We start from the raw sequence: 23,391 nt of genomic DNA, 5'->3' as shown, positions 1-23,391 counted from the left end.
TGCTATAATGTTCCTTTATATTTATGTTTTTCCTCTTTTGCCTGCACTCACAAGTATATATATTGTGTTGCTCTTCTAGTTGGACACGGGTATTTGAAGCGTTCAACAGCAGATAGGTACCTACAGATGTCACTGCCTCAGCAGACAAACCTTTGACCTGCCAACCGGTCCTCCACATCCAGTTTGTAGGATTAATCTTCAGTGAATTTAGAATGCATTAGTCACTGCCTCAGCACATCTTATCTATTTTTGACCATGCTTTATGGACCTCACAGATTGATTTTATGTCCCTCTTTAAGACCATTCAGGCTGGCATTAGTGTGTCAGATATGTCCTCAAATAACAGCTTGAGAAAACAATTTACTGTCTCTTGCAAAATCCATGGAAACTGGCAAAATTCAACAGGTTATAGTAAATGTTAAGTCTCACATCTTTTCTGCAAAGAGCTTTCAGGGTTCACATTCATTCAGTTGCATCTGCTCATTCACTCTGTTAACGCTGGGAACAAGACGGCCTGAACCTCTGCCTGAGTTTTAGGGCTTAGAGCCGCAGTATTTAGGAGATGCGTTCACTCGTTGGGAGGGCACAATAAATCAAACAAGTGCGCGTGCCTGTTGCATTTGTGTGTGTGTGTGTGTGTGTGTGTGTGTGTGTGTGTGTGTGTGTGTGTGTGTGTGTGTGTGTGTGCGCGCGCGCGCGCGAGGCGGTGCCACTATCTGTAATTATGTCGCCAAAAGCTCCTCCTCCGCTCGTTCTTAATCCCTTATATCCGCTAATGCCGCAGCGGACATTCACCTCCAAGCTCCAGCTGCCGTCAACCAGCATATCGTTTCCGTGTCGTGGAGTTCCGTGTACGGGGAACTGCTTTTGATTTGCCTCTGCTGAAGTCTGCAGAAGAGGAGAGAGAAAGGTAAGGCGCGTTAAGGGTTCGGTCGTCTTCCTGTCTGGATGACTGAACACCTGTGCAGCAGGTAGAGAGAAAAAGCGGTGCCTGTCCCTCAGTCATGCACCCTGACTTTAAACTCTAATCCTGTCACATGGATGCGCCTTTTAAAAAGTTTGTGTTAATAGGTGATTTGTGATTTGCTTCTATTTGCCATTATTATTATTATTATTATTATTATTATTATTATTGGAAGTGTTTTTTATGGGTCAGGGGACTTTTGCAGAGAATATAGCTGGACACATTCAGCAGCTCCATCAATGTTCATACAGGCTGGTGTTGAATTTTATTTTCATTTTCTGCTTGTGACAGTAAAATCTCTGTCATTTGAGGCTGAAACTCTGCCACACACATGTTAATACTCGTGGGCAAATCCTCATTTTGTCAGATCTTGTTACAAGCATCTGATCCATTGCCACCTTTCTGAAAGTGTGAACTAATATTTGCAGGATAAAAATGTCCTACCTTCATTGAATGTGGTGTAGTAGGTCTAATAATTGGTGATGCCTGAGGTTCAGACTTGATAAATATCTGAAGTCTGTGGTTGATCAGTGTCCATTACGAGAGGAGTGTTTGACGTACTACTGGTATGTGCAATCCAAGGAATGGAGGCTAACCAGTTCATGTGAGTCACTGCCACAACAGTGAATGGCCTAAGACCTATTAAATGAAAGGCTAACTCCTTGTTTCTGCCACCTCTGTAGAGGTTAACGCTTCACCCTGGGGTTGCTCTCCTCCCTGTCATCTCTCCAACTGATTTAATTGTGTTCTCTTTGCTCATTCAGCTCATCGGCATGGCCTCGCCTGACGATACAGAAGGATCTCTGACTCCTGTGGATTTTATCCAGCTGCAGCATTACATGGAATGTAAGTCAATTGCAAATGCAATTATTAATATTACTGACTTGTCAAAACAGCATGTAAAACATAAAGAGACCAGCTGAAGAGTTGAAGTCCATATATTTATTTTATTGTAGAACTGCCTTTATATCCACATATGAATGAATATGTATATATAAAGTATAATGATTTTCAGTGGTGGAATAAAATGAAATACTTATACTAAAGTACAATTTTAAGGTACTTGTACTTTACTGAAATGTTTCCATTTTGTGTTACTCTCTACTTCTACTCCACTACATTTATCTGACAGCTACTACTTACATTGCGGATTTAATATTTTAAATACAAAACATGTAATCGGCTCATGAGCTCAGTGTGACACACTGTTATAGATTAAACAATGCAACTGTGTAAAATAAAAAACAGCTCCACATAGATCAACTGCAACAGCAGAATGCTACTTCCAAATTAATACACAAGCAACAATACTTACATCATTTTATGTAAGTATCTAACAATCAGCTCCTTCAAGAATCACCACGTTAATATGGTGAATGGAGTTTGCCTTCCCCTGTTACCCTGGGAGCTGTGTTGTCAGGGTCAGAAGCTTCTGGTAGGGTCTTCCAAGGCAAATTGGTCAAGGGAATGGGCCAGGCTAAGTGCAAGTCTGCATGACAAGGCTGCCAAGAAGGAGCTGCAGTACTTGGCTCTCCCCTGGAGCCATACCTGGGAGCAAAGCAAGTGTCTGATGCCTTGACCTTGACCCATGGGGCTTGGCTGGTCACACCTTGACAAAACTACATGGAGCCACCGCTCCATGGGCCCACCACCCACAGAGATTGGTATTGGGGTTGGATGCATTGCAAGCGGGAATGTAGGTGTGCAAACCCCTGGCATCGCAGCTGGTTCTAGGAATGTAGATCTTCATCTCTCTGGCGGGGAGAGAACCTGAGCCGGTGTGGAAGGTGGAGCAGCACCAGCTACATATGGTTGGGCCCACCTCTACACATGGAACCGGATGTGGAACCAAACTCTCTTTATCCAGAGTTGTCTAGGGTGAGAGGTGCTGGGCAAGTGTGGGGATGCTCACAAGCTCCCACTGAGCGCTTCTGTGTTGGAGTTTTTCCTGGAGAACGACAGGGTTGCCTCTCTGAAAGTCATTGAGAGGGAGGCCTTGACTGTTGTTTGTGCTTATGCACCAAAAAGCAGCGCAGTACTCAGCCTTCTTGGAGTCGCTGAGTGGGGTCTTGTAATAGATCCCGCCTAGAGACTCTATAGTTATGTAGGGTGACTGCCACGCTCACATAGGTAATGTTGGAGAAACATTGAGGGGGTGACTGGGAGGAATGGCCTGTCTGATCTGAACCTGAAGAACGGTTTGTTGTTGGACTTCTGTGCTACTCATGGATTGACCATAATGAACACCATGTCCAGGCATAAGGTGGTTCATAAGCGTACTTGGTATCAGAAAACTTTAGGCCAGAGATTGATGATTGACTTTGTGGTCAAACACTTTTCCAGTGGGTGTTGGCCTCTGCCAGGGTTTCCAACTAATTTTTGATATACAGAGAAACGTGTGGACTGCCTTGCTTAGTGTGCTGCCACTGTGACCTGGCCACAGATGAGGAAGGAAGAAAATAGACTGATGGGTGAAACAATCACAGGGACCATTTGTCTGCATAAAAGATGGAGGTCTTTTACTTTTGATACCTTAAATATGCGATGGTTTGAAATGTAGTACTTTTACTTGTAATAGTATTATTACACATCATTTTACACAAGAAGAAAAAGAAATGTTCATGTTAAATCAATGAGAATTCTCTGTCCAGCAGAGGAGAGTGAAGGGGAGTAAAATGCTGAATGCTGTGTGCTAAATTTATAGAAACTGAAAAATTCAATCTGACTGATCTGAGATCTGATCTGATCTGACCTGCAGACATTTCTTATACCTGATGGATCACTCATAATGGGTTTCTGGTGACTTTCAAACTTGAGAATGTCTCCTTTGGGAGATCAATTCTTTCTCACAAAAATTGAAAGCAGCAATAATCACTAAGCATCGGAAATCAGCATCATAAAATAAAAAACTGAGAAGAAAGTTCCTGATAATCATGCACCATCAACACAAAGAACACTCCATAATGTTTCTCTGGAGGATCATTCAGCATCGACACAAGAACACAAACAACGGCTCCAAAATGTAAGTGCGTGCTTTGCGCCGGTGTTTGAGCTGATGCAGAATAGACCTGATGACAGGAAACTAAAAGTGGTGCGGGGCTAAAAATATTATGGCGTACACTCAGAGGCTTTGAAAGAAATGAAATGGGTGTGTAGGCTTTTAGTGCTGGGGGGGTGCGTATTTGCACCATTGGATAATGGATGAACAGATAATTACACCCGCTCCTCTCTGGACCAGAGGACGCGTTGCTGTGTGCTACCTCTGACGGCAGGGCCCAGATTTAATGTAGGGTACACACAGTTCGTCCACAATTAGTGATGATCTCACATATGTTTTTTGTGTTTTAGCACTCAGCAGCCATGTAATTAATGTGTGGGATAAATGGCGAAAAGGAAAAGAACTGAATTGGTTTTACTGCAGAATGTTTTTCATCAGTTGTGGTCAGAACAGAGAGATCAGTATGATGTATTACATTTAATCCTTTTCTTGTGCTTTTTGATTTGTCTGTCACCTTTTGACCTCTTCAATGTCGTCTTCGCAGACAGTAGTTTGAGTGTCAAAGATGTGATTAAGGAGTTTCAGCCTGGGGGTCGACTGGGCCAGCACAGCTTTGGAGAGGTAAGTCATGCACCAGATCTTTTCTGGACAATGATACATGTGGTAAACCTTTATTTTACAGCCTACTCATTTTCACCTGGCAGTGAGTTTCGTTTCATTCCACAGCGCGTCGATGCAGTGGGCTTCGGTCTCTTCATCAAGACCTACCTAGAAGTGGATGACTTCCCTGCAGATTTCTGCCAAAGGCTTTTTCGCTACTTTCAACATGTAGAGCAGGACGGGTCCATAAAGGGCCCTCTGCCCCAAGGAGGTAAATTATTATTATTATTTTGAAAGTCACATCCTGTCTTCTTTTACGTTACAGCATGGAGCAGGCAGGTGCTGTTTCCTATTTCCTGTTGGACACTTGGTCCGAAGCCCACCTGTTTGTTTCTCTGTTCCAAATACCAACCTAATGTATTTGCTTTTATACTGCAGAACTTAAAAAAAATAATGCTGTGTGATGACCTGATGTAATAAAGGTTTCCAGTTCAGTCAATAGGTTCTTTCCATTCCTTTGTTTTCAGGTGGGGTCTTTCTTCGCGATGTGTCCTGTTACTTCTCAGTGCTGGAGGAAGGACTTCCACGGGAGAAGCTCGAATGTTGGTTTTACCTACATGTTGCACCATTTTGTGACATTTGATTATAGTGCAACTGCATTTAATGTACATTCACCACTGCTGAATGGTTAAGACTGGTGTAAGGAAGGTTTGAGAAAGTGAAAAAAATCAATGGTTGGATCGCAGACTGACTGACTTTTTGTTTCTAGTTACTTTCAGACTTTACGATAAAGATGGCAACGGACTCCTGGACAGCTCTGTGAGTTACTCACAATCACTGATGAGGTTCTCGAACTGCTCTGTTTGGTTTTTGTAACACACAGGATGTTTATTTTTGTGGAGTTGTATACCTACTTGTGATGTACAGCACACAACAAGATTAGCATAGGTTACAGTACTTTGCATGAAGATGGAAATCCATGTAAACCCTGTTGTCTCTCCATCAGGAGGTGGATCGTATTATCAACCAGATGATGCGAGCTGCTGATTACCTGGGCTGGGATGTGACTGAACTCAGACCAGTACGAGTCTCTTCTTGACGTCTTTTTTCATTTTTAAGCTTGTAAATTCAGATTTTTTGTGATGCTATGATGAAAAATTTGCACTAAATCTGTGATAACTGATGATTGTTTTTGGTATTGGACAGGTGCTCAAAGACATGATGACAGCGATCGATGTGGACGACAGCGGGACTGTCACTCTGGAGGAATGGGTGAAGGGAGGCATGAACAACGTGCCTTTACTTGTTCTGCTTGGACTGAAGGTGACTGAACAACCGTTTGACTCCACATACAGCACTTAAATGTCCCTTCAACATCCTCTGTTTTGTTAACGTTGTTGGAAAGAAACCAACATCAGTGTGATCACCTGGGGTTCCTATTTGTCTTTTCTTTTGTCCTCTCTAAAGTCTTTTTTGTCGTCCCCTCATCCACAGATGACAGAGAGGGATGGGCAGCACATTTGGAGGATGAAGCACTTTAACAAGCCGACCTATTGCGGTGTTTGTCAGAGCATGCTGCTCGGCCTCGGGAAGCAGGGACTCTGCTGCACCTGTAAGAGCTCACAGCCGCCAACAGGGGGCAGCCACGCACCTCATACGGAGCACTGTTGAAGTGGAGGAGGCACACCTTTTCTAGTTCATTTGTCTGTTAATTGCTGTAGTTTTCCATGAATCAAAATAAATGCATTTGACTGTGGAATGACATATATGTATGAGTAGAGTGGTTTTGCCATGAACTCATGCACGTCTGAAATATTGGTTCTTCTTCAGGTTGCAAGTACACCGTCCACAATCAGTGTGCCAACAAGAATCCTGAGGCATGTGCTCCCACCTTTGTCAAATCTAAAAAGGAGATTTCTGTAAGTAGCACGACAGCCCCGCTTTGGTTCTCATTCATTCATTTCTGTGTTTCAAACTTACAGTTACACATAAACCAGCATGTGAGTTTTAAGTCAAACGACAGTGCGTATGTCGGGGACTATTTTCAGCTGCGGATGAATACAGATTTGGTGCTGTAGTGAGTATTTCCAACAGCAGGACACACGTGTGGGATTGACTCAAGATAAACTACCGTATGCGTGTAACTTGTAATAGAGTATCAGCAGACTAATCCTTTAAAGTCTTTTTGTCACATTTAAACAAAATCTGTGGAAAAAACCATCCTTGAGTTATATAACCTTTTCATATCGTCAAACTATTGTTTTCAGGGTCAGGAATGAACTGCAGGCTGACATTTGTCATGTGAATATATTCATGTCAGTTCTGTTTTTGGTCAGTAAAAAGAGAACACATTAACAATAATGAACATTACAGTGCATTAGTCAGTAATAAGTGCAACCCATCAGTGTTTTTTTAAGTGCGGATTACAGCCAGCACAGTCTGCTCCGTACATCTGTTAAATGTCCTGATTTTGTACAAGCGCAGACAATGATCTGTTCACTGTCTTTCCGGTGTAGCGTCACAGTCACAACTCACTGATTCACTCTATCTTTAATGGCACACAGCAGTGAACTGGCTGCAGTTCCTCAGCTGTTCTTGAAGGTTTGAGGTGCCAGTGTGCTGCAGGGATACTTGATCTGGTGATGCTTGTTAGCCTGTCAGCGGTTATCCAAAAAGTCATAAATCGGAAACCGTCTATAACTTCTACAGCTGCTCTACGGAGGGTGTGGCCTGTGCTCATTCTTTTAACGTCAAGTGTAACAACATTTTTCCTGCAGTCATTCAGGGCTGGCCTGTTGTTTGGCACCGCGGTAGTGAACATGAACATTGTTCCTGGAGCTGAAGTTGGAAAGAATCTTTAGACTTGTCTAGACATCATGTAGGTGAAAACAACCCTGGGTAATTAGAAAAGGAGAAAGCAGTGAGAGTGGTGATCCTGCAAACACTTCCATGGATTCTGAAAACCTGTTAGAATAAATTTTAACAACAACAAGATAAGTAATAGTAGTGGATTAAACCTTATCCTCAGCCTCTCCTTTCTGCTCCTCTGTGTCTCAGGTTGCAGCTCATGACTGGATCAGAGCTGACGGAAACTCCACTAAATGTCAGATCTGCCACAAGAAGATCAAAACTTTAGCAGGGAGGCGTTGTGTGTGGTGCCAGGAGATGGTGAGGACTGTGTTTGTGTGTGTGCACATTAATGAATTTGCGAGAGAGGATCTTAGAAGATGTTCACTGAGTCTGGTCTCTTTTTAAGCGTCATGATGAGTGCGTTTTCTCTGGCTTATCCTCCTGTGATTGTGGACCACTGAGAGATCATATACTGCCTCCATGGGCCATATATGCTGTCTCAAAGGTAAACAAGCAGCTTTAGCCAAAAAAATACCAAGAGCATAAATTTGGCTTTATCCGGTTTGACATTTTTAGCATTATTGTCGGTTAATTGCCTGTTTGTCGGTTAATTGTCTGTTGTTTCCTGCAGGAGGAGGACACCAGCTTGTTAAATGTCACTCCTGATGGCCACGTCCTGCAGGTCTGCTGTTATCAAATCATCCTACACACTTTCAGTCCTTTTCCAACTGTACACCCATGTGTTTTCTCTGTGAAGTCTCCTTCAAGTTGTCTGCTCAAACGACCATCTGCATATCATTGCTTTGGGAGAATCTCCAATTTTAGTGATTCGTCATGTTTTTTTTTTCTTTTAATTAAGATTTTCATATTTGAGCGGACTGTACCACTGCGTTTGTCATCTGTTTGAGTTCATTTCAGTGTATTGGATGAAGTCATGGACAAATACATCTGTCTTGATTATGTCCGCTTCTGCAGGGACAAGCCTCACTGTTCGAGTATTGAAGTTTAAAGTACCAGACAATCACCTCCTGTAAACTTTAAAAGTGGCTGTTACTTCAATAATGTAGAATAAAATTATGCTGATTTCAGTCAACCCCAATGGTAACAATGGCTGAGGAAGAACTTACAGAGACAGTTCCTCCTGCAGCAATATGCCTTTAAAATATGGCTTCATGCACTGCCTCTGTTAAGAGCTCAGCATTCACTGCCAACATTTATCAGCTGAATATTCCTGAAACTAAAAATACCTGCCATGGCACTATATCATCATAATGTTTAAATATTAAGGACTGTGAAGCTTTTTTAGTGCGAGACAGGACACCTGGAAACCTGGATCTTTGGTGAGGAAGTCGAGTTTAGTTGAGCTGTGAATGGGAACTTAATCTGTCATGTATTTTCCTTCAGATTGTTCCAATTCCAGACACCCACCCTCTGCTGGTGTTTGTCAACCCAAAAAGTGGAGGAAAGCAGGGTGAACGGTGAGCAGCCTAATACGTTTGTGTAACTTTATTTTACCCCATAATGCAAAATTGATCCATTCATTTTCATGTCGCCTCCTGTCTCTCTGGGCGTGCTGATTTGTCTGTGTTGTGTTTTCCACAGAGTTCTCAGGAAGTTTCAGTACCTGCTGAACCCACGTCAAGTGTACAACCTGTCCAGCGGAGGTCCTGCACCAGGGTACAGTGCACTTTTACCTCTATGAGTGCTTGTTATCGTTGGATTCTACACTTCATTCGAGTTTCTTCACATTAATGTCGTCTTTGTGTCTTCAGGCTGCACTTCTTCCGCAATCTGCGTGAGTACAGGATCCTGGTGTGTGGAGGAGACGGCACCGTCGGGTGGCTTCTGGATGCTATAGGTACTGTAGGTCCTTCTGGGTTTCAGAGAGGTGGTTAAGATAATCGTCTCCAAGGCTAAAGTAAAGTACCTGTGATTTCAGACAGGGAAGACCTCCAGGTGCGTCCCCCCGTAGCTGTCCTGCCTCTGGGCACTGGGAATGACCTGGCTCGCTGTCTACGCTGGGGGGGAGGTAAACCATCAACACATTAACTCTAAACCACCGTCACTGAGATATTAGCACTGACACTGGAGCGTTCATTTATCCTCTTTTTTTGCCTCTTTTGTAATCCCACAAAAGGCTACGAGGGGTCAGACTTGAGAGAGATCCTGAAGGAGATCGAAACCAGCGAACTGGTTCTCATGGACCGCTGGAGCATCCAGGTGATACCAGACGATCCCCAAGAGGCAGGAGACCCTGTGCCCTACGAGATCATCAACAACTACTTCTCTATTGGAGTGGTGAGTCATTACCTCAGTTTGGAAGAATGATAACATCACAAATGATTATTGGTTGATTTTTACAGCTTAATATTATTAATTACACATGTATCCATGTGAGCAGGATGCCTCTATTGCTCATCGTTTCCACTCCATGAGAGAGAAATACCCCCAGAGGTTCAACAGCAGGTGAGGAATCACACTAACTGGTCTTTTCTAGTGTAACAGAACTGAACATTTTTTAATAAGTTATGTTCTTGTTCTCTGTTGTTTTTAAGAATGAAGAACAAACTTTGGTATTTTGAGTTTGCCACCACTGAGACCATCTCTGCCTCTTGCAAGAAGCTGAAGGATTGTCTCACGATTGAGGTGAGAATTTCTAAAAACTACTTATTTGTAATTCATATAATTGCTTATGTGTTCTCAGTCTTGCATGCAGAAAACAACCTGTTGTTTTGCTTCTCTCAGTGTTGTGGGAGATCTCTGGACCTGAGCAACATGTCTCTGGAGGGCATAGCTGTCCTCAACATACCCAGCATGCATGGAGGCTCCAACCTCTGGGGCGAGTCCAAGAAGCCTGACAATGTGCCAGACGTGGAGCACAGTGAGGTCATCACTGACCCTGAACTTCTTAAAACAATCTCACAAGGTGCGGGAATTGTCATCACTGCACTCTCCTAAATCACCTCATTTATAGTGCCCAAGTACTGTCAGTGGGCCCTCCCCGTCTTCCTGCATGCGGATGCCATCAACCTGTTTGGACTCGATCTTTGTGTGTTGTCTCTCCGCAGATGTGAGCGATAAGCGACTGGAGGTGGTGGGGCTGGAAGGAGCCATAGAGATGGGACAGATCTACACTGGACTGAAGAGCGCCGGGCACAGACTGGCACAGACTTCCCAAATTACCATCAGGTTGTGTGCTTTCACTTACAGGTGGCTGACAAATGCCTGACGACATAAGATGGCTGAATACAGCAACGCCACATGCAACAGCCTCAAAAATAACCACGGAGTGGAGTCAAAACACTCTTTATTAAAATGAAACATTATAAGGCTGTATGTGGCAATTGATTTGGATGCATTATATCGTCAGGTGTTCCAGGCACATTAGGGTTAGTCTGTTGTAAATATCCACACATTTGACTCACTCAGTGCTACAGTATGAATAGTAGAGTATAATTAAATCTCTCTTTCTCTGCTCCCTGTGTGCAGGACAGTCAAAGCTCTGCCCATGCAAATCGATGGGGAGCCGTGGATGCAGCCGCCGTGCACTGTAAGTATTACGAGTCTAATTCAGCACAAAGAGTCAAGATCAATGACTGTATGTAAAGATGGACGACATGACGGCCCCTGCTGTCTGGCTGCAGTATAAATCATAAATGCCGCCCTATCGTGACAGACAGCTGACCTGAACAGCCAGTACATCGATGGAAGAGGAGATGCAGCATCCATCTTTATTTACAGTCACTGGTCAAGACTCAGACATTACATTAGATTTGTTAAATGCAAGTGGTTACAGCATTGTAGTGAGCAGCTTAGTCAAGTTTGTCCCTACCTTTGTTTTGATTACTGTGGCAGAGACGTGTTGCTGTTATAGCACAGATAGGAGCAACAACATTTCAGTTAGCAAACAACCTCCAGCCCTCTGAACACACACACACGCACACACACACACAAACTAAAGAGAAGCCAAGAAAAGGTCTACATGCACTCAGCTATAGCAGCGTGCAGATTTTTAATATGTGCTTTACCCTCATAACAAAAGACAGTTCAACAGCAACACACACTGCAACCTCCAAAATTGTCAAACCTGTTAAACAGCTTAAAAAACTAAGCATTATAACCTTCATGAAAGTAGCTTTATGTCTGTTCTGTTGTATTAGTCGGCATTAGTTTTAGCCAGTTGTACCTAATAAATTGGCAGCTGAGTGTTTGGAACCCTTGCGCCCTCTTTTACGCTCTGATCATACATCTGACGTCATTTAAAGTCAGGTAGGACTCAGTGCTCAGGGCTGAGGGCGGATACTGGAAGTGGGCCAGAGAGAGCTTAAATAACACAGGATGTGATGTGTCTTCAAAGTAAAAGTATGCGTTTAGTTTATTTTAAGATAAAGGGAACAACCTTGATTTAACTGAAGTGTAGACAGAATACTTGTTTTACCAGGCCGTTTGGGAGGGTACAGTTTTTGCATGTTGTGTTTGTATGTTTTATCATCATTAAATTGTCTTGAATCAAAGCTGTGTTTCTTTATTTATTATAGATCCACATAACTCACAAGAACCAAGCTAACATGCTGATGGCTGCACCAGCAAAACCATCCGGCTTCTTTCACCTCAAGTAGATTAATGGTTCCACTGCATCCTCCAACAGACCACCTGTATTATCGTGAAAATGACGCAGGCTGAGTATTTAAAAGAGATTGTAACTGTGTCTTCTTATTATTTAGTATTATTGTGTATGTCTTTTGCACTTAATCCCTGGTATAATTTTAAAGGATTTCAAAGTACAGCCACTGTAGGCAGAGACCACACTGAGAGACCAAAACAAAATTTCACTGCTCAGTCTGATCGCTGCTATCGTGTGCCAACGTCAATGTAATGCATCCATTTCTTTTTTTTTTAAATGAGCATGTATCTGCAGTATATGGAAAAAGATTTTATCTGCGTATTTATGTCGTGATAGGTTTTTTTTGTGGTCAGTCATATTTACAGTAGTGTCTTGATGACTTTCATGTGTTCTTCCTAATGCAGCTGGTGATGAACTGGCTTTGTTCAGCCTTCAGAAGCTCACAGCAGCTCACCTCGTTCAACAACACTTTCCTACCTGTCTGTTCTAGTGTCCGTCGCCGTCAGTGTTCATCCAAGTGAAAAAGTGTATTTGTGTTCGTTATTACTGTGTCTTAAATAGGTTGAAGAAACAAAATGAGAAACATTTGATTAAATGTGACTGAATGTGGTTTTCATAAAGAGCTGCTCTGAAGTTAAACTGAGTCCTGAAAGCGTTGGGGGGCTTTGATGTAGCTCAAACCAAGTTTACTTTAAAAAAACATCACATTGTATTTAATACATTGAGGTGTACAGGACAGGAGTATTAGTAGTTTCCTCAGTGTTGTCATCCGGTAACTTCACTGACAATTTATGCCTTTACATTTTCTTTGTAGTAAGATTCTCCCATTGATGAGGCTTTATAAAAACAATCACAGAATACACTGAAACATTAGGAAATCCATTGAAATATTGCTGATTATGAAAAGAAATAAAATACAGTATAAATATTATGCGACTGGAGAAATGTGTGGGAAAAACATGCCAAGTTTAAGATTGTGTCAGTGATGTTTATCACGTGTCTTCAGCTTTCAGGATTAAGTCTTGTGCAGGATTTTCAGCATACTTGTATAAACATGTGACATGCTTGTACGTTCATTTATTAAATTGTCTTAATATCAGATTGCGTCATTGTCATTTGCATGTCCTGACAGTAGTGTATACTCATTAGGCTCATACAGCATCACATTGTCAACATTTATTGAATTGTCCTCAGACTGACTAGCTGGTGAATGGACAGGTGAAGGAAATAATTACCATCTGTTGCCCCACTATGAGTTTTTGTTTCCTAAGGAATTAGATTAAAGACTGGCTTTTGTCTCCTTGTAATATCCTGTCTGACCTTTTATATTTGGGGATCGTTCCAGCTCAACATTAAGCTCCTAAAGGTTTGGTTGCACTGACATGAGACAGTATTTATAATGGGGATACAAAAGCCCTATTTCAATCTTTCTATCTCAATCTTAAACTCTTTCACAGGACAAATTGCAGCATACTTGAAAGATTACACAATCATATAAATGACAGATCTTAATAACATGCTGCTTATGATGCTTTAAACAGCGTAGAAATAACACACATTTGCCTGTGAAAGCATCTACTGTAGAACACAGTATGAAGTGTACCCCCATGCTTATCTGTCATAAAGGCTGTTTGTCAGCAAGTATTTACTGGTGTATTTATTTGAAGTATTGTGTGCATGTAGTATTACTCTGCGTGCAGCCCACTTATTGAAATTCTAAATCTAAGTTGCTTAAATCTCCTTAATACCAAAGCATGACAGCATACAATGAAGCAGGCTTTGCGTCAGTGTGGGAGGGGAAGCAGAAGGACTAATCCAGAAGTGGCAACAGCAAAGGTTTAGTTCAGTGTAGATGACGTGTGTGTGTGTGTGTGTGTGTGTGTGTGTGTGTGTGTGTGTGTGTGTGTGTGTGTGTGTGTGTGTGTGTGTGGGAGAGAGAGAGAGAGAGTGAGAGACACGCACACGCAATCTCTTAGAAGAAGGCATCAGATATAAAGAGTGAGTGACACTGAGGGTTGGGGCTGGTGGTGTAAAGCGCAGAGAGGGGAGCTGCTGGAAACAAAAGATTAAAGAAACATATTTTCATACACTGCAAATTAAAACCAAAAGGCAAATCTAAAAAAGTCAGTGGATTGATCTTATATTTAGATGTGAAATCCAGTTGAACTTGTTTTGAGTATAAAGGGATTATCCAGAGCTGATGAAGCAAGACTGAATTCACTCTGGTAAATGTCACTTGTCTGGATCAGTTTTCATCTGTGTTTGGGTTATTCAGTATTAGACAAGCGGGACATGTATTCCAAAATATGTTTGTAAAATCTCATGTTACAAGTCAAGTCTGTCATGAAGTGTGAATATTTTTATAATGACAAACTGTATATAAACCAACGTTTCAAGAATGGTGAAGAAACAAGCTAGAAGACGTCAGATTGTTGTAAATGTATTCCAGACAGAGGTCATACTTCAGCTGCACAAACAGCCTAAATCACAAAATGGGGCTGCAGAGCGTTCCACCTGTCAACAACAAGCATCCTCTAACATCAGTATTCAAGTGAAGTGCAGAACTATTATCAACAAAATATACTTTAAGCACCAAAAATGAAAGCACTCATTATGCATAATGGATCATTTCAGAGTATATTCAGAATAACATTTTGTGTTATTGTATTAGAATTATTGATACATTAATGTTTAAGCATTATTGTAATGTTGCAGAATGTAAAGGTGGGGCTCATTTTGATGACCCTAGACCTACAGTTTAACACAGCTGGGTAGCTTAATCTCTAGTAATACATTAGAATTTATTAGCTGATTAATATATCATCATACAAATATGAATCTGAGCTGTAAACTGAACTAAAGCTGCCATTCAACCTTTACCTAACTACCTGGCAGATGTGCTTAATTAACACGTGCAATGTTGTAATAGTATGTGCATGCTCTTTTTACAGTGTATTTGTATGTGTGCGTGCGCTAACTATCAGCGTGTGTGTTCTTACCTGACTACGAAAGACCTGCAGAAAGAACATGTCCGGTCTAGTCTGTTATTTTATATTCATACTGTACATGACACAGCGTCATACTCTAACCCCTGTAATTAACTCCATTAATTCCAGGCCGGTCTGCACAGTTGAATTAGCTGCAGCTACTTCCCTCGTCAGAGAAAATCTCATCTGAATCTCACCCTAAATGATCCCTCTCCCTTTCCTCATACGTAAATTAAAAGAAATAGGCGAGCTAACACCCAACGATCCCCAGAGAAGGCTTACGTGTGTTGTTTTTTCTAGTTATGGTGGAAAAGTTGTGACATGAGGGATATGATGCGTAGATGGATGCAGACAAATGGACACCAGCCGCTGTGACTGTGACATAGTGTGTCTGTGTCCATAGTGCAAATGGCCTGATGATGACATAACAATGTGACATGGTTTCTGATTTCTCACCTCTGGAATTCAAAATGTAAACTGTTGTAGTTGTCACGACTGTTTGTGGGTTCGAAGAAAGATCTCTGTTCCCACTGCTGAGAGGATTAACTATGTGGAAAGGCACACATGAGCAGTCTGTCTGGATTGGAGGGACTCCCATATGTGCTCATTCATTACCATTCAAAATCTGTCACTTTGTATCATTAAGTCTGCTGTTATTCATTGTTTATTGCTTAAACGGGATCATATGTATTCATCTAGTATTACTCTTAGAAGTCCAGAAATGAGTCAAAAGTCACATCACTCCATCACTTTCTTTGTCTCCACAGGGCAATTGGTAGTGCAGCAGAAAAAAAGAAACACAGACTAAAGCACAAAGTACTTAAATACATTATTACAAAGTAATAATGGTTAGATACAGTAAAACAATGCAAAAAATACTGAGGTTCAGTTTATTCTGGACCCTAGAAACATTAGCCGACCAAACAATCTCACCTCAAGCTCAGCTGTGCATACTGTATATACTATATATCAAACAAATCATTAAACATTATGGAATACGTAATCATAGAAATCAAAGCAGAAGAAACTATGTCATACAACCTGAAATCATTCAATTGAGTGTACTTTTTAACTCAGCTCTTTATCATGAAATCTCATTTCAATCTGCTTCTTTGATAAAATAACAAACACTAATGCAGGTCGTTTTCATATTATTCCAGCATGGGTCTTGGTAAATAATGAGTAGAAGAATAAAACCAAAAAACTCAACAAGTGTTTACAATTTAGATGCTAAATATACAGTGTGTTCATGGTACAGTTTACTCAAAGAGTTTATTTGAGATGACGCAGGGTCTGATTTTCTAGCTGTACTATGAAAACAAAAAAACAAAAAATATATATATATTTTATGAAAAAACCACACAGGTGCTTCCTGGCCTGTCGCGTGATGGCACACCTTCCCGTTATAAACGCGTGTAATATCTACTTTTCCAGTCATAAAACGTCTGAGCTCCAAACTATTGCTATTTTTAGCATTTTTCATCTAGTAATAGCCCCACGTGTGCCCCGCTGTCGTTGACGGTTTATATTTAGAAAGCACGCTCCCCCGACTCTTGCGTCAATGGAATCCCGTGCGTGCGTCACACGGAAGAACGTCTGTCTCAAACCCGACGTTGATTGGCTGGCGACCCGGAACGTTTCACGCCCCGTTCACCATGTTTGGGCACTGACCCGCCTTTTTGTCGACGCAGCCAAAATAAAACAAGAGTGTGTGGAGGCTCCTGCGTTGGTCTGACCCAGTGTGTGTGTGTGAGAGTGTGTTTGAATGAGTGTGTGTGCTGACAGCAGCTGGCAGAAGTGACATTCATCAGGTTCACTCGTTTGGAATAAATGAAAAGATTCAATATCTGGATATTCATATGAACCAGGTGAGTGAAAGTGAACTGTTTTTTGCATGTATTGATTTGTATTCAGTCGTTCTGGGGATGCATCAGTGCTGATATCAAATTTGAATGCTTGTCTCATTATAACTACTTACATAAGAAATTTAAGCACACAAGATTAGACAGACTGGACTGCTGATACAACAATTGAATATTTGCAGCCGTAGACTCAAATTCATTTGATGGTTTGATGGAAAATAATGTCAAAGATGTTATATTTGCCTGCGCCTCCCTCTCTGGGTAGCAGTCAGAGCTCAGCTGCACTTTTGTTTAGTACACCTTGCTTAAACTAATGCAATCAGCCCTACCTTCATGAAAGTAATAATGATCACTTTTGTAGGAACTGTTTAAGTGGCGTTGATCCAACTAGACTACCCTCTGTGATATAAATGGGGAGGACGAAATATTACAAACGACATCAGACCAGCAGAACAACTTAGTGTTCATTCTGCCAACTGAAGATTAGCTTTAGCACGGTGTGTCTAATGAACGCTGCAAATGAGCATAAACAGCAATTCTTGTTATATGATAAATAGTTGTGTAAGTATTTTAGAGTATATTTTGTCATTATTGAGGAAATTTCCCAGAGTGTGATTGATTAAGTGTTGACTGTTCGTAGTTATGCGATTTGTGCAACTTTACTATGAGTGCTTTCCTCTATCCGGCTCTAAGTTCAGTCAACTGTCCAGACTATATTCTCAACTTTGTCATGATTTTACGTTTTGTATTTTCCTTCCATGGCTCTATTACTGTTGCTATGCAGTACGAGAAGACATATAGAGTAAGGTATATTTATAGGACATAAGACACATGTTGGACACTTGAGCAGCGTGGGCTCCCCATAAGTCAAGCCTGATTGTGAGTTTCGGAAAAGAATTTAATAATTTAGTTTAAGTTTGAACAGTTTTCGAAGAATGTTCAGGTGTAGAGTGAGGAAGTTTGCACTTGTGGATACACGCCCATTCACCCAACCATGCACGCACACACAAACACACACGCACACACATACATAAGCAGGCTCTGCCACCTTTCCCATTTCAGCTGGCATGCAGCCCGCACTGAAATACAATCTGCAGCACTCCCTGGCACAGTCCCTGTGGCAGAGGATTGCCCTCCACTGAAGGAGGTTTTCAGAGCATTAACAGCCAGTAACACAATATGTGATATTATCTGTTTGCTCCACTGGACCACCCTCTGCATTTTCTAAAGAGGACTGATTGGCCCTGAAGCTAGAGAAATGGCACTGGGGGAAATTAGATAGTGTGTTTCCAAGGTGTTAATGTAGGCTCCTGTTTGGATGGTTTGATTTAAGCAAAATCTATTTGACTTCTTGTCAGCCTGAATTATCCACAGTGATTTTAAAACAAGAGTTCAACCTTTTATTTTGAAAAAAAAAGGAAAGTCATGCTTTTTTGACAACTTTGGAATATGTGTGGCAATTGTTTATGACGCATTTAAAGACATTTGCTTCAATTTAATGACACATATTTAGTGTAAGTAAATGTTGCCTAAGCAACTTTTACCTGACTTGGATGAACACTTGGGTTTATTTTCATCAGTAGTAATTGTTGCTGTCATCTGTCCTAGAGATGCCCTGTGTACAAACCCAGTATGCATCCCTGCCCCATGACACCTACTTCAGCTCTGAGTTCTTGAATCCTGATCTCAGTGCCAAACTGATGATGGACATCAGTGCCCAAAAGGACCAGCTGTCTACATCTTCGTTGCCCAGCATCAATACCTTGGTGGGAAATGGCTACATGGGGGAGTTTGATGCTTATTCCTGCAAGATTACCACCTCTCCTCCTGCCTCTACAGTTTCTTTCAACCATGCCACAGTAGCTGAAAACTCCTGCCCTCAGGTGCAGAGCCAAGCCTTCAAGCTGGATGATCTCCAGGTGTATGGCTGTTACCCAGGATCCTTTGCACTCAGCTGCCTTGATGAAACGCTGTCATCATGTGGTTCTGACTACTATGGCAGCCCAGTTTATGCTGCTGCATCTCCTCCAACACCAGGCTTTCAGACCCAGTGTGCACCTGTCTGGGATTCCCCTTTCAGCCCCTACCCCTCAGCACCCCCCTCCTCTGTGGCTGACAAGGCTGCCATGGCCCAGCAGCTCTCCTTTTTCACCTTCAGCCCCACACCAGAGCAGCACTCTCCTCTGGGGCAGCATCAGGATGTTCAGCCAGGCCAGGAGGACCCTTTCTTCCTGCCTCCCCAGCAGCATGTCTCTCCACTTCATTGTCCCCCCATGTCCCTGGAACACGGACCCCTGGAAAGCCCCAGCATAGTAGAGGGGGCCATGACGCCTCCTAAAACCCACAACCCAGGATCCAGTGAGGGCCGCTGTGCAGTTTGTGGTGACAATGCATCCTGTCAGCACTATGGAGTGCGCACCTGTGAGGGCTGCAAAGGTTTCTTCAAGGTAAATAGCTGAACAGCATTTTACAGGTTTACTCTGCTGACTAGAGCCCAGTGGATAAATTGGCTGGGATGACAAAGCTGCCCATAATAGCTTGTTGACGATATGTCAGTGTATGTGTTAGCCAATAAGTAACAAGAAATGGCAGAACAGAAATGGCAAAGATATGTTTTGAGGTAGTTAGGAACAGTGACAAACAGACGTTCTGGACAATCAAGTGACAAGTATATTTTTTTAAATTGTACATTGAACTGCTACATTGATGACAACACAAATTTAAAGGATCCTTATGAAAAGTGTTTACTTATGTTATGTGGTTGTTAATAATAATAATAAAAAAAAGTATCATCATTGGATTTTCTTTAACTCTCAAATGTTGGCCTCAAAAATCCAGCCGTGGCCAGACTATAGTACTGATTTTTTTAGATCAAATATCATGTGGAGTGTTTACCAGAAATGCACCAACAATAACTAGTTAATACCAATACTGAAATGTGGTTTTGTTCTGGAGAACCCCAATAGAAATGCAGCTGCAAAACAGGTGAAGCCTTATGGACATGCAAACCGAGCAGATTAACAAAAAAAAAATCATTATTTCATCTCTTATTTAACATAAGATTGTGTGCAGATTTATCACGGACTTTTCTGCCATTTACAGCATTATATATGTGTAGCATTGTAGCTACAAGCTATAGTAATCTATTTTTTTTCCCCCTGTCTGACAGCGAACTGTGCAGAAAAATGCAAAGTATGTGTGCCTCGCCAATAAAGACTGTCCAGTGGACAAGAGGAGGAGAAACCGCTGCCAGTTCTGCCGTTTCCAGAAATGTCTTGCAGTGGGAATGGTCAAAGAAGGTAACGCAATGTCAGACTCTCTTAAAGCTTTCAGTAACTAATGAATGACAACAAGCAACCGGGGGTTTGTAATGACAGTCTTGTGAAACCGAAGCTGGGAATGACAGACATACACTATGTAACCAGAACCTCATAGTGCCAGCTGCAGAAAAAGGGAAACTGAAACTGATACAGCAGTTATTTTTTAAATTGCGGGGTGCAGTGACGGCCATGTGAGAGTCAAAAACGTGTGCTTTAAGTGTCCCTCTCTGCCTTTCTGTCCCTCTCGTAGTTGTTCGCACGGACAGCCTCAAAGGTCGCCGGGGTCGTCTGCCCTCCAAACCCAAGACTCTGGTCGAGGCTTCATCCACGACCCCCTGTGTCAACATCATAGCCTCTCTTGTGAGGGCTCATTTAGACTCAAACCCAACCATTGGAAAGCTTGACTACTCCAAGGTAAATCTCAAGCCTGGCAGCCATCCTGAGCTCCTTTGTAGAAATTTGATTGGTTACAGTTACCTCAATACAGGATGTACAATAAAAGCATAGCTAACAGCTCATTGATGGTATTTGCAGTTCTTTTCAGTAGCATTCACCCTTCCCACCTCTTCCTCTTCAGTACCAGGAGACAGTGGACAACCTGAAAGAAAAGGAGGACGCCGGTGATATCCAGCAGTTTTATGACCTGCTGACCGGTTCTTTGGATGTAATAAGAAACTGGGCTGAAACCATCCCAGGATTCACAGACTTCTGCACAGAGGACCAGGAGCTGCTCCTTGAATCTGCCTTTGTTGAGCTCTTCATTCTGCGACTTGCCTACAGGTCGGCCTCTTTTACGGTTTAATAAAATACCAAATTAATTAATATCTCACTCAACTAATGTGCACGTTTCTATATGATGATCATATTTTTGATTTGAAACTGCAGGTCAAATCCTGAGAAGAACAAACTGATCTTCTGCAACGGCCTGGTCCTCCACCGACTGCAGTGCGTTCGCAGCTTTGGTGACTGGATTGACTCCATCATGGATTTCTCTCAGAGCCTCCACCGCATGAACTTAGACATCTCCTTGTTTGCTTGCCTTGCAGCACTAGTGATCATCACTGGTGAGAGCTTCTCTTTGCTTTTCATCACAGTGAATCTGATTGCACTCAATTAATGTTTATATTCAGAGCTGTGTTTCTCATGAGAACATCTTTTCCATCTAGATCGCCATGGTCTCAAAGAGCCCAAAAGGGTTGAGGACTTTCAGAACCATCTCATCACTTGTTTAAGGGAACACGTAAGCGGAAACAGATCAGAAACAAGCCGGACCCAACCCAACTATCTTTCTCGTCTTCTGGGCAAACTCCCCGAACTGAGGACTCTGTGCACACAGGGCCTACAGCGCATCTTTTACCTGAAACTGGAGGACCTGGTGCCTCCTCCACCAATAGTGGAGAAAATCTTTATGGATACTCTGCCGTTCTGAAAAGACATGAAAACAAATGTGTTATTTGTAAAAATGACAGACACAAAGCAGCCAATGTGAAGTTTTATCATTGGACTTTACTGGTGATCCTCCTTCTGTCACACTGACGTGTGTGCTGACAAAATGTCTGACATTGTTCGAGAGACCATTATTTTTCTAACATTCAGTTTTAAAATTGAATATGGTACCTGTGTGAGCATTGCATAAAGATTATTTTCAGTTCAATGAAACTGTCATAGACAGACAGAGCTGAAATGGTATTAACAGTTCAGGACACAGTTTATATATATTTTTGTGTGCATTTGTAAAATGACTTTATTGCTGTGCTCGATGTGTGAATGTTGTCCTGCTATGCACCTAGTAAGATGTGGATATTTGGGTAGATGCAATGCAATGTTACATACTCAGCTTTTCCTCAAAGAAAAAGAAACACACTAATCTCTTAAAAAACATGTTTTTAAAGTTGCTTTTTGATCCCACTAAGAAGCTGAGATAGTAGATTGTTTTGCAGAAAAAGGCAGGCAGAATCACACATCCTGTCTCTTTAAAGAACTGTGGAGTCCAACTTTTCAAAAAGGAAATTTTTACTCATTTCTTTATATCACAAAAAATAGTTTTAGTCCTACTCATGCTCCTGTGAAAGGTCTTGGACCAAAGTTTACTCTTATTTTGATACTACCAGTTACAAACCTTATTGCCTTAAACTAAACAAAATGTTCTGCCATAACTCCTGTGCTGCCGTTCTGCAACACCTTGTAAAGGCTGATGCTGGCAGGGTTCCTCTTGAACCGCATGTCCTTGTAACAACATATTTCTTGGGCTTTTAAGAACAAAAATGTACTTGCTGAATGGAAATGCAAAGTGCCTTTTATAAAGCCTCAGTCCTTGAACCTTAATAAGTGACACTAAATGAATTTTCATTCCAAATATCACATGCAGCGAGACCCATTTAGTACAGAAATTTAATAATTAGATTTTCAATGTCACCATCAGAATTCATTTCATACCCATGAATGAAGAACATGATTTCAGGTCTGTGCCAGCTTTTGATTTGAAGTGCCTGAGGGATGCGTGTGTCAGCACAATTTGACAAAGATCATACAGTACTTGACCGCACGCTTCACACTGCTCAACTGGAAGGACATCAAGTGACGACAGGTGGTTTAGGATCTACAATAACTAAATCCTGTTCACATGTTCCTCCGGAGGCAGTGAAATTCATAACTACAGTAGAGCCGTCCAGCTTAAAATTAAATTAAGACAGGGCACAGTTCAGAGTCTCCTTGTATCCACAATTAGATACAGAGCACCCTTTCTATGACTTGTTGTAACCCAACAATGCTTGAACTCCACATGCGTAAGCAGGTGCGTCATGTCCGACTCAACTCGTTTCTTGTCTTGGCTGCACACACACGACCTGACACGTGTCTCGAACCTCAACTCGGTGTTCGTAAAAAACTGTCCTACTGTCTTCCACATTCTTCTGAAGTGTGCAGGTTTTTATATTTTCGATTGATTTTTTTTATTTTCACCTCTTCCCTGAACTCAAGAAATATCTTAAGGAATCACAGTGAACTGTGATGAGAAGATGAGCAGCTAAGAGCACTTCAAACAGTGTTCAAACAGTATGAAGAATAGTCGTTTCTCCTACTGTGTGTGTGATGTTTGGGACGTGTGTGGACTTTGAAAATACTGCCAGGACTTTGTAAAATGGTGCAGGATTATGAAAAGAGAATATTTGATATTAAACCTTTTTG

The 23,391-nt window shown here is 41.8% G+C and overlaps 2 protein-coding genes across 2 annotated transcripts; both read left to right on the top strand.

Moving 5' to 3' along the window:
* Positions 1-792: 792 nt before the first annotated feature.
* Positions 793-13,135, top strand: dgkab (diacylglycerol kinase, alpha b). The gene is made up of 24 exons (XM_076755875.1): positions 793-910; positions 1,729-1,810; positions 4,507-4,583; positions 4,689-4,833; positions 5,090-5,164; positions 5,332-5,381; positions 5,569-5,643; positions 5,769-5,885; positions 6,057-6,174; positions 6,393-6,481; positions 7,620-7,730; positions 7,819-7,917; positions 8,044-8,094; positions 8,817-8,890; positions 9,015-9,089; positions 9,185-9,270; positions 9,352-9,441; positions 9,550-9,710; positions 9,814-9,878; positions 9,968-10,058; positions 10,158-10,338; positions 10,481-10,601; positions 10,902-10,962; positions 11,951-13,135. Exons 2-24 carry the CDS (start codon positions 1,738-1,740, stop codon positions 12,029-12,031), a joined length of 2,166 nt encoding a protein of 721 aa, XP_076611990.1. The 5' UTR covers positions 793-910; positions 1,729-1,737; the 3' UTR covers positions 12,032-13,135.
* A 3,613-nt stretch (positions 13,136-16,748) lies between these two features.
* LOC143339553 (putative nuclear hormone receptor HR38) lies at positions 16,749-23,391 on the top strand. Its single transcript, XM_076760863.1, has 7 exons — positions 16,749-16,891; positions 18,494-19,332; positions 20,055-20,184; positions 20,456-20,619; positions 20,783-20,985; positions 21,091-21,269; positions 21,372-23,391. The coding sequence occupies exons 2-7, from the start codon at positions 18,496-18,498 to the stop codon at positions 21,632-21,634; spliced, it is 1,776 nt and encodes a 591-aa protein (XP_076616978.1). The 5' UTR covers positions 16,749-16,891; positions 18,494-18,495; the 3' UTR covers positions 21,635-23,391.

This window comes from Chaetodon auriga, chromosome 2 (assembly GCF_051107435.1).
Source record: "Chaetodon auriga isolate fChaAug3 chromosome 2, fChaAug3.hap1, whole genome shotgun sequence".
Taxonomy (NCBI): Eukaryota; Metazoa; Chordata; class Actinopteri; order Chaetodontiformes; family Chaetodontidae; genus Chaetodon; species Chaetodon auriga.
This window is presented reverse-complemented; position numbering and strand designations above follow the sequence as displayed.

Coding starts and splice junctions, on each gene's coding strand:
- dgkab (XM_076755875.1), top strand. CDS start 1,738: ATGGCCTCGCCTGACGATACAGAAGGATCTCTGACTCCTGTGGATTTT. Junction 8,891..9,014: donor GGAGGAAAGCAGGGTGAACG/GTGAGCAGCCTA, acceptor TGTTTTCCACAG/AGTTCTCAGGAAGTTTCAGT. Junction 10,602..10,901: donor ACTTCCCAAATTACCATCAG/GTTGTGTGCTTT, acceptor CCCTGTGTGCAG/GACAGTCAAAGCTCTGCCCA.
- LOC143339553 (XM_076760863.1), top strand. CDS start 18,496: ATGCCCTGTGTACAAACCCAGTATGCATCCCTGCCCCATGACACCTAC. Junction 20,986..21,090: donor ATTCTGCGACTTGCCTACAG/GTCGGCCTCTTT, acceptor TTGAAACTGCAG/GTCAAATCCTGAGAAGAACA. Junction 21,270..21,371: donor AGCACTAGTGATCATCACTG/GTGAGAGCTTCT, acceptor TTTTCCATCTAG/ATCGCCATGGTCTCAAAGAG.